Source organism: Oryzias latipes, chromosome 19, assembly GCF_053564925.1.
Source record: "Oryzias latipes strain Hd-rR chromosome 19, Olatipes_Hd-rR_3.1".
Lineage (NCBI taxonomy): Eukaryota > Metazoa > Chordata > Actinopteri > Beloniformes > Adrianichthyidae > Oryzias > Oryzias latipes.
Window position 1 is genome coordinate 22,524,691 of NC_136255.1, and position 17,041 is coordinate 22,541,731.

Here is a 17,041-nt window from a genome sequence, read left to right on the forward strand (position 1 = left end):
GACTTTGCTAACACTAACTCAGAAAGCTCAGGTGCCTACGACATGGAAGGAGATGGGCCACACTGATCTTTGATTACTATCAAAGAAACTGGTTTCTGCATTTCCCAAGAAGGTGATTAAATCATGTATCATTCTGACAAACAGAACTAAACCTGTTGTAGTCTTAAAAAAACATTCTGCACCAGTTTTAACACAATAGACTTGAACATGCTGAAAAGCCCAAACAGTCGGTACCTTTCAACACAGTATAATAGAATGACATTTCTTCCTGTTCAGCATCTTACTGGCTAATCCTAAATTGTTTGAAATTGCGCCAGCCTCCAACGTATAAATTCTTGCTGCATCCCTGCAGCCTCACCTGATGAACAGGCTTGGACGACGGTGCACTATTGTGATGTTTCGTCGGAGCGATCGCAGTTATTGAAATTAAAACTGTTCACACCTCATTTAAGAGCTAAATTTATTCTTTTCTATATAGAATCTTGGTGTACGTTTATTTAATGTCACTGTAGGTACTTTTATTCAAGCTTCATCTTTTCAATTGGAGCTCAGATATTTGAGCTTCAAAAATGGCAGGTAGATCCCTGCTGCCACTCCTGCTTCTGTCAAGGCTGTGTAAGTATTTCATCAAAACATTTCATATTCCAATAGAAAATGCAAGTGAAATGACTACAACCAGGTGAATGATAACTGCCATTTTAATAAAAAATCATATATTAAGTATCCACGTGTTTTTTTTGCAACAGGTGTTGTGACTTCACAAAGTGAGTAAATGCATTTTCCATTACTTGTTTATGCTATTCCTATTACGTTAAAAAAAGTTCTCCTTTTCATTGCTTTCCAATATGGCAACCTATGATAAGTTTAGACATGGATTTAAAAATATGTAAACACTTTGTTATTTAACATCTTGACATTGAATGTGACAGTCAGAGAACAATTCCCATCAGAATAGAAATGGATTAGTCTTTTTTGTGTTCCAGAACGTGTGTGGGTGTGTGTTTGTAGGAATGTTTAGCATTAATGAGAACGCTGTAAAAAAAGAGAATACACAACCTAACTGAGAAGGACAGGGTCTGTCTTTGACGGAGAGAGATTAAAAAATTAAAAAACTGATAATGTTTAAATAACTTAGAGAGCGTTGCAGATAACAAGTATTTAAGAAAAGATTGTTGAAATTGGAAAATACAAATCTTTAAGGTAAGGAAAATAACAGAATAAAGTAACAACATCACACATTTTCATTTTTGTACATTTTAGTTTTAATAACTTGACTGGAAGATTCTCTAAAAATAGATAAAACGTTTTGCTCCATCTAAATGTCACATCGGACATAGCCTCCAAAGAAACCCCCTTTTTTTTAAGAAAGTCCTCAATTAACATTTGATTTAACAATTTTTTGTCAAAGGATTTCTTTTATCTCTATGAAGTCCTCCAGTTGAGTCTTAGCATCTGATCTTAAAATTGTAAACACTTTTTGTTTATCCCACATTTAAGAATACTTTGCTTTCTGAATATGTCAAAAATGCTCCTCTAATATTTGGTGAAACCACTCTAAATTATGAATGGTGCTACATGAATATGAACACCACTTGTTTTACCTTCTTTACAACCTACATGTACAGCATAAATCATTCAGAAACAGAAAAATTCCAATTTCCATTTGCCTGAAGATTGGCCATGAAAAAGTTCCAGCAATCAGCTTCAAAAGGCTCATCAGATAGTTTCAAATTAAGTTTCTCTTTTTCTTCTCCAACTCAGGGTAAGCTACATGTTTAAAACAGATTCTGGCTATTTAGGAAAATAGCTATTTGTGTAAATAAATGAAGATGTGGGGTTTTGTGAGGAAAATAATTCTTATTTCATATTTGTGTCATATGCAGATGCAGGTACCTTCCCAGCTCCGGGTAAGTGACGTATTTGTAATGTTTGTTTTAAGCAGTAGGTATGCGGACAAACTTGACAGCTTGCTTGACTTGCTCTATCTAACTGACCACACCTCTTTAACAAGGATAAATGGATAATCTAATCTTTTCTCTTTTTTTCAAAACTTAAATAGCTTTGGAATGCCAAAGGAAAATATTATTAACATGTTGCTTTTTAAACTTTGGAGTTCTGGAAACTCAACTGAAACTAAACTTCAGTTGTGATTGAGACCTTTAAAGACCCACCTATATTTTGATCTATTTTCATAATGTTCTCAGTGTTTTTTTATTATTATGATTATGCCATTTTTGGCCAAATTAAAAAAAAAAACCTGTGTTGCTTTCAAGGACATAGTTTCTGCAGAGCAGCAGGAGTTTATTAGAAATGTACCTCTGAGTCACAGGTGAAACTATTGGTATCAGTCATCTGTTCAAACATTCTCCTGCTAGCTTAAAGCCCCTCACAACCCCAACAAAAAATTAGCTGTGCAACAAAAATAGGGGGCAATATTGGAGCAATCCAACTGTTCAGTTTTCAGCCAGCTGAGGAGGAAAACAAAGACAACAATGGATCTATTTGTCTGGAAGTTGATGCATTGGAAAGGAGCAGAGCAGGGAGCCTGTGGCTGTAACACCAACGTCACAGCTGCAAGCGTTTTCTGACCTATATTCCATTTTTCTAATTTTTGAATAGCACAGTGTGAATTACTTCCCAATTGAAATACCTGACATTGGAACATTTTTCTGTTGCTCTGTCATTCTCAGTTTATCTCTCTAGTAATGTGCGCCAGCTTTCTGTTTTCTTTTCAGATCAGGTCTTCTGTGCACAAAAAATCTTGTTTTCTTTAGTTCACATTCACTAATTCCCCAAAATGGTGAACTGCATGTTTTGTTTTTTTTGTCAAATTAATATATTTAGTTTTGCTTTATAATTATTGTAGATTCATTTTCTTCAGATTCCTTTTATCCCATATCTGGAACCGCAAGCCCTCCATCTGATGATGGAAGCTCCCCAAAGATTCTCCTGGAAAGACCGTTTGTCTATTTCGGACAAACTTATGACAACATTTATGTACGTAAGATCATGATTTACACAATCACTAGTTAAAAAATGAAAACTCTGTTGAGTTAAGAAATGCTGTTGAAGAGCAGCTGTCGACTCTTTTAAGAGTGAGGAAATGACTGTTTATTTCTTTAGAAGTTGATGGCTTAAATCATGTTGGATTTAAGAATTCAGACCTCAAACAATGCATAGTGTCTTTATTTGCTTCTATATTTTCAGGTCAATAACAACGGACATCTGACGTTTAATGCTTCATATTCCTCATATTCACCTCAAAGATTCCCTCTATATGGATCCATAGACTTAATTGCTCCATTCTGGACAGATCTGGACAACAGACAAACTGGTTTGGTCCTCTACAACCAATACACCAACGGCAGTGTCCTCCAACGAGCTACACGGGACATTAATAGCTACTTCCCAAACCTAAACTTCAGTGCTGACTGGGTCTTTGTGGCAACATGGTATGAAGTGGCCTATTTTGGAACGGCAGGAACAGTAAGTCATGTTTGATCAAAATTTTTAATTTTTAAACAAAATCACCATAAAGCATCTTAAATTAAAGCCTTTCTTAAAACTTAATTCACAGTAAACTGGGACTTTTTTTGTTCAAGAAATAAAAGAAAAAGTTCAGAAAATGCACATATTGAAAATATTAATAAAGTTCAAGAGCACATTTTAATGTAAACATTCTCTGTCAGACAACTTTCCAAGCCGTGTTGATCTCTGGAGGACAGAAATCCTTTGTTCTCTTTAACTACGGTTCGATTGCCTCAGCAACTCAGAATGTTCAGGTTCGTCTCATCACCCTCAATAAATGAACATTCATTTGCCATTTCTGAGTGGAAACACAATTGTTAATGTGTATTTTTGAACCTGCAGGCTGGATATGACACCATAAACTCTTTTCACCATTTCACCATTCCTGGATCTTTCTCAAGTTCTGCAACAGGAAACAACTCCACTTTCAGTCTGAGCAGCAACGTCAATGTAACGGGTCGCTGGGCCTTCCAAATAGACAAGGGTCCAGAAGGCTGCACATTTGATGGTAAACTGTTGCTTTAAATTCTGTTGAATACATGATTACATGACAATAAAACTTAAAGAAAGGAGAAAAACTTTTCCCCCATGTCCTATTTACATTTATTTTTATTATTATTATTTTGTTTTTGTTACATCTGTTCATGGAGAGAAATGAGGAAAATTAGAAGTGGAAGTGATTTACTCCTACATTTTGTAGATTTTAACAGACTGTCATGGAATATTTGAGCTTAAATGAACTTGTTCTTTTTCAGGCAAACGTGTCCAGTTGGGTGAATTCTTCTGGAGCGACAGCAACTGCACACAGAAATGCACCTGCACCACATCGGGCATTCATTGTATCAGCGAGCTCTGCTCTTTCTCCGAAATCTGCATACTGACAAACTTTCAGTTCCTCTGCTTCAACGGTAATTCACATTAATGTTCATGAAGAACTCGACCAAACTGAAGGTCTGAAAGAGTTTAGAGATATGGACATTTAAAAATGCTAATGTGACACCAAAAATGTTAATACTACTCATTAATTCAAAATTCAAAGTAAAAAAAAGAACAAAAATTGTTCACAATGACATTCATAAAACTTCAGAGCCAACATTTTCAGAGGAGTTAATTGAAGTTCGTGGTTTGTGATGGATCTGGTAAAATCCATAGACATGCAGGAGAATCTCTGGAACATGTTTAAGGGGCCACATTTATTAAACTACTGTGATGTCTATTTGGTAATTTACTTTACTACTTAGTAATAATTTTATAAAAATGAAGGTCTAAAAAAAGTTGGACAATAATGACATTCACAATTACCTATGCAACTATCAGCAATTAATGTGTAAATCAAACAGTAAAAGTAAAAAAGCAGAGTTAAAGTTGTACACACTAAAAATGACAAAAACTTTTATTCTACAGAACCAACAAATTCAGATTAGTTTTCTGAAGTTTGTGGTTTATGATTTATCTGGTAAACTGTTTAAATTTTGGATATATGTCTCCCAAACATGTTTAACTGCCTGAAATCAATGAAAAACTGCTGCATCTCAAAATGTGTCTGCCTGTTCCATTTCTAAAAACATCAACGATTTCATTTTGTTTCACTTATGTTTCAACTCGTCTTTTCTGTTTTTATTCACAGTCCCGGTGTTCCCACCAGTCATAGGTAAGCTATCATGTTGGACACATGCACCCATTAATCACAACTGCCCTTACGGGTTCATGTGGGCTGTGTGAGGGCAAAAAAATGGCAAACTTTTATAGTGCAAGAAGGTGGTTTGCACAAAATGTCAAGGTCGTAGGCCAGTCAGTGAGTTCCTGGAGTGAAAATGTGAATGCATGTTTCTGCGGGCATGTTGTGAACAAGAGGTCGCAACAAACACACAACCAGCAAAGGTAAAGTAAGGGATAAATAGACGTGACACAGGTGTGTTGCACAGATTATTCTTTTTTTTTAACACCTCTAAATCATGCATACTTGCAAGGAGCCTGTTAGTCCTGTTCATGTGATAATTGCACCCTCCTTGTGGGCTCCAAGCAGTGGAGCCTGACTGTTGGAAATTAAGAAATTAGACAGACAGGGCATAGTTTGTGTGGCCATCCTACTGATGTTCAATGGGCACTTGCGGATCACCTACTTCTCTCTTAACTACCGTTACAAGTTGCTTAAGTGTTCACTACAATCTGTCGCCCACCCACAACATACCCGTAGAAAAAAATATTCATGCTTCTGCTGCTTCTGTTTATCCGTTTATCGGAACCTAGCTTGAAGATCAGTATGTGGAGCCTTTTGTGAAGCTTCATTTCCGGATTATTATAGGTTTAAAACAAAGAGATTCTGAACCTTTTGGCGACTCAAAATCAGATTATTTTCCGTGTAGCAGTCTTTCCGGGGTTCAGTGTCAGTAAAGCTCATTTCTCATTTCTTATCTCATTTCTTAATAATATAAATCTACCCCGGTTAAATGAAGATCAAATTACAGATTTAGACTCACCGCTCTTGTTGTCTGAATTTCATTGAGCTCTGTTTCTTATGCCTAATGGTAAAGCCTGTGCTGGGGGGGGGGGGGGGGGGGGGGGGTAGGATGGGCTACCATCTGCATCTAGGGCTGGGATTGCTCCCTCCCTGGCTCTGGGTCGGGGCGGTGCGACTCCCTTGTGGCCCGTGGTCGCTCCGGGCACCCACATGGCCACGGGGTCTGGTGGGAGTGGTCTTTTAGGCCAGTTGGCACTGTTGGGGGGGTTCCTAGGGGAGGGGAGGGTCCACTATCAGTACGGGACCTTGGAGGTTTGGCGGGTTGGGGTCTCCGCTGAGGCAATGGGTGGCTGCCCCGGCTGGTCGGCTGCCACAGTCCACCAGCTGTCCCCCATTTACCCTCTTCCTCATATAATCACTTGGCATCCCTCTCTCTTATTCCCTCCTTTTCTTTTCCGTCCGGTCCAACAAAAGACTGTTATAGATACGAGTAAGATGAATAAAGTTTAGCTTAAATTACAAAAGGGGTTTATTTGAATATACACCTAATGTGTCAAACGATTCATAACCCCTATTGTTACAGTCAAATATGTCCAACATAAGAGGATTTCAGCTCTCATCTGTCTGCTCAGCTGTTGGACAAGTTAAGAAAAAAAACAAAACAACATTTTCACCTTATGGGCCACTGAGTGGTTTATAATATTAAAATTTTCAATGAGCCACTGGCGTGCACGGTACTGATTTGCCCATTTTCATCCACTGACAGCTATTATCCACCCCTTTGGGCAGTTGTGACTATGGCTTAAGATGCAGTCCCTACTGTTTATGACCCTCTACGGGCCCGGTTTACCCTAAAACTCTACTGGTCTACCCCCCGAACCGGTGCATGTGACTAAGGCTTGAGACACTGCAATAACTTCATAACATTGAAATAAAAATTCTGTCATATAAAATGATTTGTTATTGCTATAATATCCTTAACTATCCACTTTGTTTGATTTACAGGCACATTGGCTCCACCAGTTATAAGTAAGCTCTCATGTGTAACACATTTACTTATTAGATTGTTTCTTAATAATTATTATTAAGATAAAATAATGCTGTCATACGAAACTGCTATTATTTTTGTAATATCATGTGGTGTCAACTTTGTTTGATTTACAGGTACCTCGACTCCACCAGTTATAAGTAAGCAGATTTTTTTTCACATATCTTGGTTATTATTTATTATTTTTCAGTCCAAAAAAAAAAAAAAAATATATATATATATATATATATATATATATATATATATATATATATATATATATATATATATATATATATATATAATTTACTTTTCCAGCTCTGGAGCTGAAATAGGAAATACTTATCCAGGTCTTTTTTAAAGCATTTGATTAAAGAATAAATGTTTAATCATGGCTGAAACAACAAATAAAAAAAACTTTGAAATATATGCATCCCTATTTTTAAAAAGAAAAGGGAAATATGTTTTAGCTCTAAGTTTGGTAAAAAAATATATATTTCTGAAGCTTCAAACCTAAAAAGTCTTTTAAAATTTGCACTTGAGAATCTATACTGAAAAAAAAGTCACAGCGTTAATATTTTTGTGCACACATACATGACATTAAAATCAAATCATTTTTTTAACTGCAAATTAAAGCATAGAAGAAAAAAAAGGAGAAAGTTGTATGTGTCTTGTTTAAAAAAATATTTTAAAAAGTTATGTGTTTGAGAGTTTTATTTCTGGAATTTTACCATCTAATGTCTTTACTTGGATTTTTTTCACAGTCAATTCAACACTTCCGGGTAGGTTTTGTCTTCATGTGTGCATTGATATCACTTTTTACTGTTTCAAAATATTATTTTTTAACTTTAATGTTGAAAAAATATGACAGTCGGTATAGTTTAATCAGCAATGACTTTTTTCAGGTTCACTTTATCCAATGGATGGAACTGCAAGCTCCAGATCTGATGATGGAAGTTCTCCACAGATTCACCTGCAAAAACCTTTTGCCTACTTTGGAAAAACATACAACTCCATTTATGTATGTAACATTATTAATGACAAAACCCAAAGTAATGGTATAAAAAATATTTTTTTTAATAGAAAATAATTTAGACAGGATCTGTTAAGATGAAAGAAATGTTTAACCTTTTTTTTATGTAGAAATTGGTAAATTGTTTATTTCGTGTGAATTGGCCATGTTACCAGTTAGTAAAATTGTTGTGAAGTTTGAATGTTCATCAATGTACTTCTGTTTTTAGGTCAACCATAATGGACACCTGACATTTGATGCTCCCTTTTCCTCATATTCACCTCAAAGATTTCCCCTCTATGGATCCATAGACATTATTGCTCCATTCTGGACAGATCTGGACAACAGACAAACTGGTTTGGTCCTCTACAACCAATACACCAACAGCAGTGTCCTCCAACAAGCTACACGGGACATTAATAGCTACTTCCCAAACCTAAACTTCAGTGCTGACTGGGTCTTTGTGGCAACATGGTATGACGTGCCCTATTTTGAACCTGCAGGAACAGTAAGTCATGTTTGATCAAATTTTTATTTTATTTTCTAACAAAATCACAAAAAACTTTTGCTTTTTTCTAAATTAAAATTTTCCTTTGCATTTAATTTACAATAAAGTGGGACTTTTTCACTAAAGAAATAAAAGATAAAAGTTCAGAAAATGCACATATTGAAAATATTAATAAAGTTCAATTAATGAAAACATTTTCTGTCAGACAACTTTCCAAGCAGTGTTGATCTCTGGAGGCCAGAAGTCCTTTGTTCTCTTTAACTACGGTTCGATTGCCTCAGCAACTCAGAATGTTCAGGTTTGACTCATCACCCTCAATAAATGAACATTCATTTGCCATTTCTGAGTGGAAACACAATTGTTAATGTGTATTTTTGAACCTGCAGGCTGGATATGACACCATAAACTCTTTACACCATTTCACCATTCCTGGATCTTTCTCAAGTTCTGCAACAGGAAACAACTCCACTTTCAGTCTTGGAAGCAACGTCAATGTAACGGGTCGCTGGGCCTTCCAAGTGGACAGTGGAGAAAGAGGCTGCCAATTTATTGGTATTGAGATTTTAGCAGCAACACCCACAAATTCAGCAAACCATTATCTGGTTAGGTATCTGCAGCAGTTTTAGGGAAGTCAGCCTCTCAAACAGATAGATGGCCTTAAATATTTTATCAAAGATTAAATTGAAAGTGGTTACATGACCACATAACAACCCAAACTGCATTGCTTCTTTTTTTTAAAAATCAAACAAAAATGTTATAGTAAAACGTGGATCAAAACCATTTAGTCCTAAAAAAAAAGCATTGTGTTGATTCACATGGACCGTCATGGACTATCTAACTCCAAAAGCTTAAATTAAACTTTTTCCTGTTCTTTTTCAGACAAACGTGTTCAGCTGGGTGATTTCTTCTGGAGCGACAGCAACTGCACACAGAAATGCACCTGCACCACATCGGGCATTCATTGTATCAGCGAGCTCTGCTCTTTCTCCCAAATCTGCGTAGCGACAAACTTTCAGTTCCTCTGCTTCAACGGTAATTCACATTAATGTTCATGAAGAACTCCACCAAACAGAAGGTCTGAAAGAGTTTAGATATATGGACATTTAAAAATGTAGCTGCAATGGTCAAAATATGATAAATAAGGAAAAAGTGAATGAAGGAACTAAGAGCAGAACTAAAGTTGTACAGAGTAACATTTACAAAAAATAGTGTTTTCTACAGAGCCAACATGTTCCTATGAGTTTGTTAAACTTTATGGTTTGTGATAAATGTTTAATTGTGTGGTTATGGAGAAATGTTTCTCTGACGTGTGAGCGTCTAAAATTGTGGAAAACTGCTGTGTTTATTAAAATGTTCTATTTAGAGAAACTTGAAGAGTTTCATATTGTTTCTGTTTGAATCATAACCTGTGTGTTCTGTTTGATTCACAGTCTCAGTGCCCCCCCCAGTTACAAGTAAGCTCTCATATTTAACACATTGATACAATAGATACAATCACTTGTTTTTTATTATTGGTAAAAAATAATTCTGTCATGTTTAAATGAATTATTTAGTTTGAAATCCTAATGTATCTACTTTGTTTGATTTACAGGCACAGTAGCTCCACCAATGATGAGTAAGTGAGCCTCTTTCTCCCATCTTATGGTCGTTGAGACAGTCCATGTGTTTAAAGAGTTATGCTCAGATACATTTTATTTTCTGTTGTAAATCCCAATATTTCTGTTTGTTTGATTTCCAGCCTCATTGCCTCCTACAGTTTTAAGTAAGTTCATCCTTTTGGCAGATTTATGTTCATCATCATTCTCATGTAGTCTGTCCAAATATATACAAAAAGATCAAATGTCTTAAAAGGAGAGAGAAATCAGTTTCTGTCCCGTTTCAAATGAACATTCAGAGCTCAGAGTTAAACCCTCTGACTTCAAAAGTCTGAACAGAATGTGTGGTCAACTTGAGCTTTAATTGATTTTTAAATGGAAAAACCAAACTTAAACATGTTTTAGCTCCAAGTTTGGTAAAAAAAAAAAAAATTTACTAGAAGCTACAGACCCAAATTTTTGAAAACTTGAACTTGAGAAGTGAGAATGTAGAAAAGCGTCTGTATTTTTACACAAAAGACAAAAACATGACCTTAAAATCAAGGAAAGTTTGTGAAGACCACAGCCCTCAAGCAAAAGGTTGATGACCAACTCATTTTTGTCTAAACATAAGAAAGCAAAAAGTTATCTGTATGAGAAAATGTTTGAATTTTTATGAATTTACTGATTTGTTGACTTTGATTTATTTACAGTCCCAAATAATGTGACACATCTAAGTAAGTGAACTCTTTTCATGTGCAACAATCCAACATTTTACTGTGTTAAAATGTTCTTTTTAAGTTGATTACTCAGAAGAATTTACAACTTTGCCATTTGGTTGAAGTTTAATCTGCACTGACTTCTGAACTTTTTCAGGTCATTTTTATCCCATTTCTGGAGCCACAACCACCCGCTCACTTGATGGAAGTTCTCCAGAGATTCTTCTGCAAAGGCCTTTTGTGTACTTTGGACAAACATACAACAACATTTATGTACGTAACGCTATGAAGGACAAAACCCTTTAAAACCAAACAATGGATACTACATTTTCACAAACAAAATAGTTTAATGTTCTGTTTCAAAACACTTTACACCACTTTTGTTGACTAAGACATAATTAATAACTGTTACAATTAAATTATTACTGTCTTTTTTGATCTTAGTAAACTAAATACTGGTGTGTAAAATGACGTTGTTGTAAAGAGTTTGAGTGTTTTTATCTTCTCCCTTTTTTTTCTTTAGGTCAACCACAACGGACACTTGACCTTTAATTCGCCATATTCCTCATATATGCCTCAAAGATTTCCACTCTATGGACCTATAGACTTAATTGCTCCATTCTGGACAGATGTAGACATCAGACAAACTGGTTTGGTCCTCTACAACCAATACACCAACAGCAGTGTCCTCCAACAAGCTACACGGGACATTAATAGCTACTTCCCAAACCTAAACTTCAGTGCTGACTGGGTCTTTGTGGCAACATGGTATGAAGTGCCCTATTATCCAATGACAGCAACAGTAAGTCAGAAGATTATTATTATTATTCATTACTATACTATTTATTGTATTGTACATACAGACAAAAAGTTGAAAGAATACAGTAAAGATAAGATGATGGTGGGAATGTATTTCCAGAATGATTTCCAACCTTTATGACATTTTTCAGAAAACAACTTTCCAAGCCGTGTTGATCTCTGGAGGCCAGAAATCCTTTGTTCTCTTTAACTACGGTTCACTTGCCCCAACAGTTTGGAATGTTCAGGTTTGACTCGTCACCCTCAATAAATGAACATTCATTTGCCATTTCTGAGTGGAAACACAATTGTTAATGTGTATTTCTGAACCTGCAGGCTGGCTATGACACCATAAACTCTTTACACCATTTCACCATTCCTGGATCTTTCTCAAGTTCTGCAACAGGAAACAACTCCACTTTCAGTCTCGGCAGCAACGTCAATGTAACGGGTCGCTGGGCCTTCCAAATAGACAGCGGTCCAGATGGATGCGTGTTTGATGGTAAATTGCTGCTTTCAATCCTGTTGAATTCAGGATTTTTGAAGGATCATCAGTTCGGATTTCAGCAACAGCACACAAGTGGAGCTGAAAGATGAACATCAAATGACAATAAAACTGCTTTCCTGTTGTGTTTCAGGCACACGTGTTCAGTTGGGTGATTTCTTCTGGAGCGACAGCAACTGCACACAGAAATGCACCTGCACCACATCGGGCATTCATTGTATCAGCGAGCTCTGCTCTTTCTCCCAAATCTGTGTACCAACAAACTTTCAGTTCCTCTGCTTCAACGGTAATTCACATTAATGTTCATGAAGAACTCCACCAAACTGAAGGTCTGAAAGAGTTTAGAGATATGAACATTTAAAAATGTAACTGCAATGGTCAAAATATGACTAATATGGAAAAAGTGAATGAAGGAACTAAGAGCAGAACTAAAGTTGTACACAGTAACATTTACAAAAAATAGTGTTTTCTACAGAGCCAACATGTTCCTATGAGTTTGTTAAACTTTATGGTTTGTGATAAATGTTTAATTGTGTGGTTATGGAGAAATGTTTCTCTGACGTGTGAGCGTCTAAAATTGTGGAAAACTGCTGTGTTTATTAAAATGTTCTATTTAGAGAAACTTGAAGAGTTTCATATTGTTTCTGTTTGAATCATAACCTGTGTGTTCTGTTTGATTCACAGTCTCAGTGCCCCCCCCAGTTACAAGTAAGCTCTCATATTTAACACATTGATACAATAGATACAATCACTTGTTTTTTATTATTGGTAAAAGATAATTCTGTCATGTTTAAATGAATTATTTAGTTTGAAATCCTAATGTATCTACTTTGTTTGATTTACAGGCACAGTAGCTCCACCAATGATGAGTAAGTGAGCCTCTTTCTCCCATCTTATGGTCGTTGAGACAGTCCATGTGTTTAAAGAGTTATGCTCAGATACATTTTATTTTCTGTTGTAAATCCCAATATTTCTGTTTGTTTGATTTCCAGCCTCATTGCCTCCTACAGTTTTAAGTAAGTTCATCCTTTTGGCAGATTTATGTTCATCATCATTCTCATGTAGTCTGTCCAAATATATACAAAAAGATCAAATGTGTCATGGTTTGAGTTTCTTTTGTATTGGTTTTTGCTTTCTGTCTTGTTCTGTCATGGTTAAGTTCTGTTTCCTGTTTTATTTTGAAAGGTTTCCTGTCTTGTCTTGTGTCGTGAGTTTTACTTCCTTTGGTCCCCATCTGCCCTGATTGTGTTCACCTGTGTCTTGTCTGCCCTGTCTGTATATAAGTTCTGTCTCTACCTTCCTCCTGTGCTGGTCCATTAACTTCTGGTCGTGTGTTTAACGTCTTCATGTGTCTTCGTCCTGTTCATGCCATGTTTCATGCCACGCCACAGTGAGTTTTGCTTTGTCATCCTGCTCTGCAGCGCTTTTTGTTCTAATTAAACCCCTTGCCCTTGACCCCGTTTGCCTCCCGTCTCTGCGCCTGGGTCCTACCGGCTCTCGAGCCACCCCTGCACATGACAGAATGGACCAGCCATATTTCTTGGACCCAGCAGAGCGGGACATGCAGCTTTTGGAGGCCTACTGCCTCGAAGCAGAGAGGACCAGGTCCTATTGGGACTTTGACATGCTCCGGTTTTTCACTCCTGCTATGGAAGGGAGCCGTCTTGACTGGAGAGGGAGCCGTCTTGCCCTGAGGGGGGGTCGTCGCCGTCGTCCCCGCCGTCCCCCACAGCCATGTTCAGTGGTGGTCCCGGACGCACCACAGCCACGTTCAGTGGTGGTCCCGGACGCACCACAGCCACGCTCAGTGGTGGTCCCGGACGCACCACAGCCACGTTCAGTGGTGGTCCTGGACGCACCCCGACCCGTCCCTGCTCCCAGGGGGGTGCCGCCTGCACCCCGACCCGTCCCTGCTCCCAGGGGGGTGCCGCCTGCGTCCCGACCCGTTCCAGCTTCCAGGGGGGTGCCGCCTGCGCCCCGACCCGTTCCAGCTTCCAGGGGGGTTCCGCCTGCGCCCCGACCCGTTCCAGCTCCCAGGGGGGTGCCGCCTGAACCCCAACCGGTCCCTGCTTCCACTGGCACGCCTGACCCGCCTGAGCTCGGCTCCACGCCTGTCCCGCCTGAGCTCGGCTCCACGCCTGTCCCGCCTGAGCTCGGCTCCACGCCTGTCCCGCCTGAGCTCGGCTCCACGCCTGTCCCGCCTGAGCTCGGCTCCACGCCTGTCCCGCCTGAGCTCGGCTCCACGCCTGTCCCGCCTGAGCTCGGCTCCACGCCTGTCCCGCCTGAGCTCGGCTCCACGCCTGTCCCGCCTGAGCTCTGCTCCACGCCTGTCCCGCCTGAGCTCTGCTCCACGCCTGTCCCGCCTGAGCTCGGCTCCACGCCTGTCTCGCCTGAGCTCGGCTCCACGCCTGTCCCGCCAGAGCCTGACTGCTGGCCCGACCCGCCAGAGCCTGACTGCTGGCCCGACCCGCCAGGGCCTGACTGCTGGCCCGACCCGCCAGGGCCTGACTGCTGGCCCGACCCGCCAGGGCCTGACTGCTGGCCCGACCCGCCAGGGCCTGACTGCTGGCCCGACCCGCCAGGGCCTGACTGCTGGCCCGACCCGCCAGGGCCTGACTGCTGGCCCGACCCGCCAGGGCCTGACTGCTGGCCCGACCCGCCAGGGCCTGACTGCTGGCCCGACCCGCCAGGGCCTGACTGCTGGCCCGACCCGCCAGGGCCTGACTGCTGGCCCGACCCGCCAGGGCCTGACTGCTGGCCCGACCCGCCAGGGCCTGACTGCTGGCCCGACCCGCCAGAGCCTGACTGCTGGCCCGACCCGCCAGAGCCTGACTGCTGGCCCGACCCGCCAGAGCCTGACTGCTGGCCCGACCCGCCAGAGCCTGACTGCTGGCCCGACCCGCCAGAGCCTGACTGCTGGCCCGACCCGCCAGAGCCTGACTGCTGGCCCTACCACCCCATGCCGGACTCCATGCCGGACTCCATGCCGGACTCCATGCCGGACTCCATGCCGGACTCCATGCCGGACTCCATGCCGGACTCCATGCCGGACTCCATGCCGGACTCCATGCCGGACTCCATGCCGGACTCCATGCCGGACTCCAAGCCTGACTCCAAGCCTGACTCCAAGCCTGACTCCAAGCCTGACTCCAAGCCTGACTCCAAGCCTGACTCCAAGCCTGACTCCAAGCCTGACTCCAAGCCTGACTCCAAGCCTGACTCCAAGCCTGACTCCAAGCCTGACTCCAAGCCTGACTCCAAGCCTGACTCCAAGCCTGACTCCAAGCCTGACTCCAAGCCTGACTCCAAGCCTGACTCCAAGCCTGACTCCAAGCCTGACTCCAAGCCTGACTCCAAGCCTGACTCCAAGCCTGACTCCAAGCCTGACTCCAAGCCTGACTCCAAGCCTGACTCCAAGCCTGACTCCAAGCCTGACTCCAAGCCTGACTCCAAGCCTGACTCCAAGCCTGACTCCAAGCCTGACTCCAAGCCTGACTCCAAGCCTGACTCCAAGCCTGACTCCAAGCCTGACTCCAAGCCTGACTCCAAGCCTGACTCCAAGCCTGACTCCAAGCCTGACTCCAAGCCTGACTCCAAGCCTGACTCCAAGCCTGACTCCAAGCCTGACTCCAAGCCTGACTCCAAGCCTGACTCCAAGCCTGACTCCAAGCCTGACTCCAAGCCTGACTCCAAGCCTGACTCCAAGCCTGACTCCACGGAACCCCGGCCGTCCTCCGGACCTGCCTCGCCGGACGGCGCGGAACCCCGGCCGTCCTCCGGACCTGCCTCGCCGGACGGCGCGGAACCCCGGCCGTCCTCCGGACCTGCCTCGCCGGACGGCGCGGAACCCCGGCCGTCCTCCGGACCTGCCTCGCCGGACGGCGCGGAACCCCGGCCGTCCTCCTGACTCCTTGGACTCTTATGCCCGTCGAGGTTTGACCTCCGGGGCCCCCCCCTCAGTTGACTTTGGGAACCTCGGAGCGGTTCCTTGAGGGGGGGGTACTGTCATGGTTTGAGTTTCTTTTGTATTGGTTTTTGCTTTCTGTCTTGTTCTGTCATGGTTAAGTTCTGTTTCCTGTTTTATTTTGAAAGGTTTCCTGTCTTGTCTTGTGTCGTGAGTTTTACTTCCTTTGGTCCCCATCTGCCCTGATTGTGTTCACCTGTGTCTTGTCTGCCCTGTCTGTATATAAGTTCTGTCTCTACCTTCCTCCTGTGCTGGTCCATTAACTTCTGGTCGTGTGTTTAACGTCTTCATGTGTCTTCGTCCTGTTCATGCCATGTTTCATGCCACGCCACAGTGAGTTTTGCTTTGTCATCCTGCTCTGCAGCGCTTTTTGTTCTAATTAAACCCCTTGCCCTTGACCCCGTTTGCCTCCCGTCTCTGCGCCTGGGTCCTACCGGCTCTCGAGCCACCCCTGCACATGACAAAATGTCTTAAAAGGAGAGAGAGTTCAGTTTCTGTCCCTTTTGAAATGAACATTCAGAGCTCAGAGTTAAACCCTCTGACTTCAAAAGTCTGAACATAATGTGTGGTTAACTTGAGCTTTAATTGATTTTTAAATGGAAAAACCAAACTTAAACATGTTTTAGCTCCAAGTTTGGTAAAAAAAAAAAAAAAATTTACTAGAAGCTACAGACCCAAATTTTTGAAAACTTGAACTTGAGAAGTGAGAATGTAGAAAAGCGTCTGTATTTTTACACAAAAGACAAAAACATGACCTTAAAATCAAGGAAAGTTTGTGAAGACCACAGCCCTCAAGCAAAAGGTTGATGACCAACTCATTTTTGTCTAAACATAAGAAAGCAAAAAGTTATCTGTATGAGAAAATGTTTGAATTTTTAACAATTTACTGATTTGTTGACTTTGATTTATTTACAGTCCCAAATAATGTGACACATCTAAGTAAGT

At 41.1% G+C, this 17,041-nt stretch overlaps 1 protein-coding gene across 1 annotated transcript in view; it reads left to right on the top strand.

Annotated features, from left to right (window-relative positions):
- The first annotated feature begins 447 nt into the window (after positions 1–447).
- Positions 448–17,041, top strand: part of LOC105357389 (IgGFc-binding protein-like) — a 51,051-nt gene continuing 34,457 nt past the window's right edge. The window contains exons 1-30 of the mRNA XM_078937266.1: positions 448–615; positions 747–764; positions 1,884–1,907; positions 2,882–2,997; positions 3,208–3,486; positions 3,690–3,782; positions 3,871–4,036; positions 4,284–4,436; positions 5,156–5,179; positions 6,995–7,018; positions 7,154–7,177; positions 7,781–7,798; positions 7,922–8,037; positions 8,258–8,536; positions 8,742–8,834; positions 8,923–9,088; positions 9,416–9,568; positions 9,967–9,990; positions 10,128–10,151; positions 10,275–10,298; positions 10,824–10,847; positions 10,987–11,102; positions 11,353–11,631; positions 11,780–11,875; positions 11,964–12,129; positions 12,266–12,418; positions 12,817–12,840; positions 12,978–13,001; positions 13,125–13,148; positions 17,012–17,035. Of these exons, the coding sequence (XP_078793392.1) occupies positions 570–615; positions 747–764; positions 1,884–1,907; positions 2,882–2,997; positions 3,208–3,486; positions 3,690–3,782; positions 3,871–4,036; positions 4,284–4,436; positions 5,156–5,179; positions 6,995–7,018; positions 7,154–7,177; positions 7,781–7,798; positions 7,922–8,037; positions 8,258–8,536; positions 8,742–8,834; positions 8,923–9,088; positions 9,416–9,568; positions 9,967–9,990; positions 10,128–10,151; positions 10,275–10,298; positions 10,824–10,847; positions 10,987–11,102; positions 11,353–11,631; positions 11,780–11,875; positions 11,964–12,129; positions 12,266–12,418; positions 12,817–12,840; positions 12,978–13,001; positions 13,125–13,148; positions 17,012–17,035 (2,794 nt within the window). The 5' untranslated portion in view covers positions 448–569. The remainder of the gene's footprint in view (positions 616–746; positions 765–1,883; positions 1,908–2,881; positions 2,998–3,207; positions 3,487–3,689; positions 3,783–3,870; positions 4,037–4,283; positions 4,437–5,155; positions 5,180–6,994; positions 7,019–7,153; positions 7,178–7,780; positions 7,799–7,921; positions 8,038–8,257; positions 8,537–8,741; positions 8,835–8,922; positions 9,089–9,415; positions 9,569–9,966; positions 9,991–10,127; positions 10,152–10,274; positions 10,299–10,823; positions 10,848–10,986; positions 11,103–11,352; positions 11,632–11,779; positions 11,876–11,963; positions 12,130–12,265; positions 12,419–12,816; positions 12,841–12,977; positions 13,002–13,124; positions 13,149–17,011; positions 17,036–17,041) is intronic.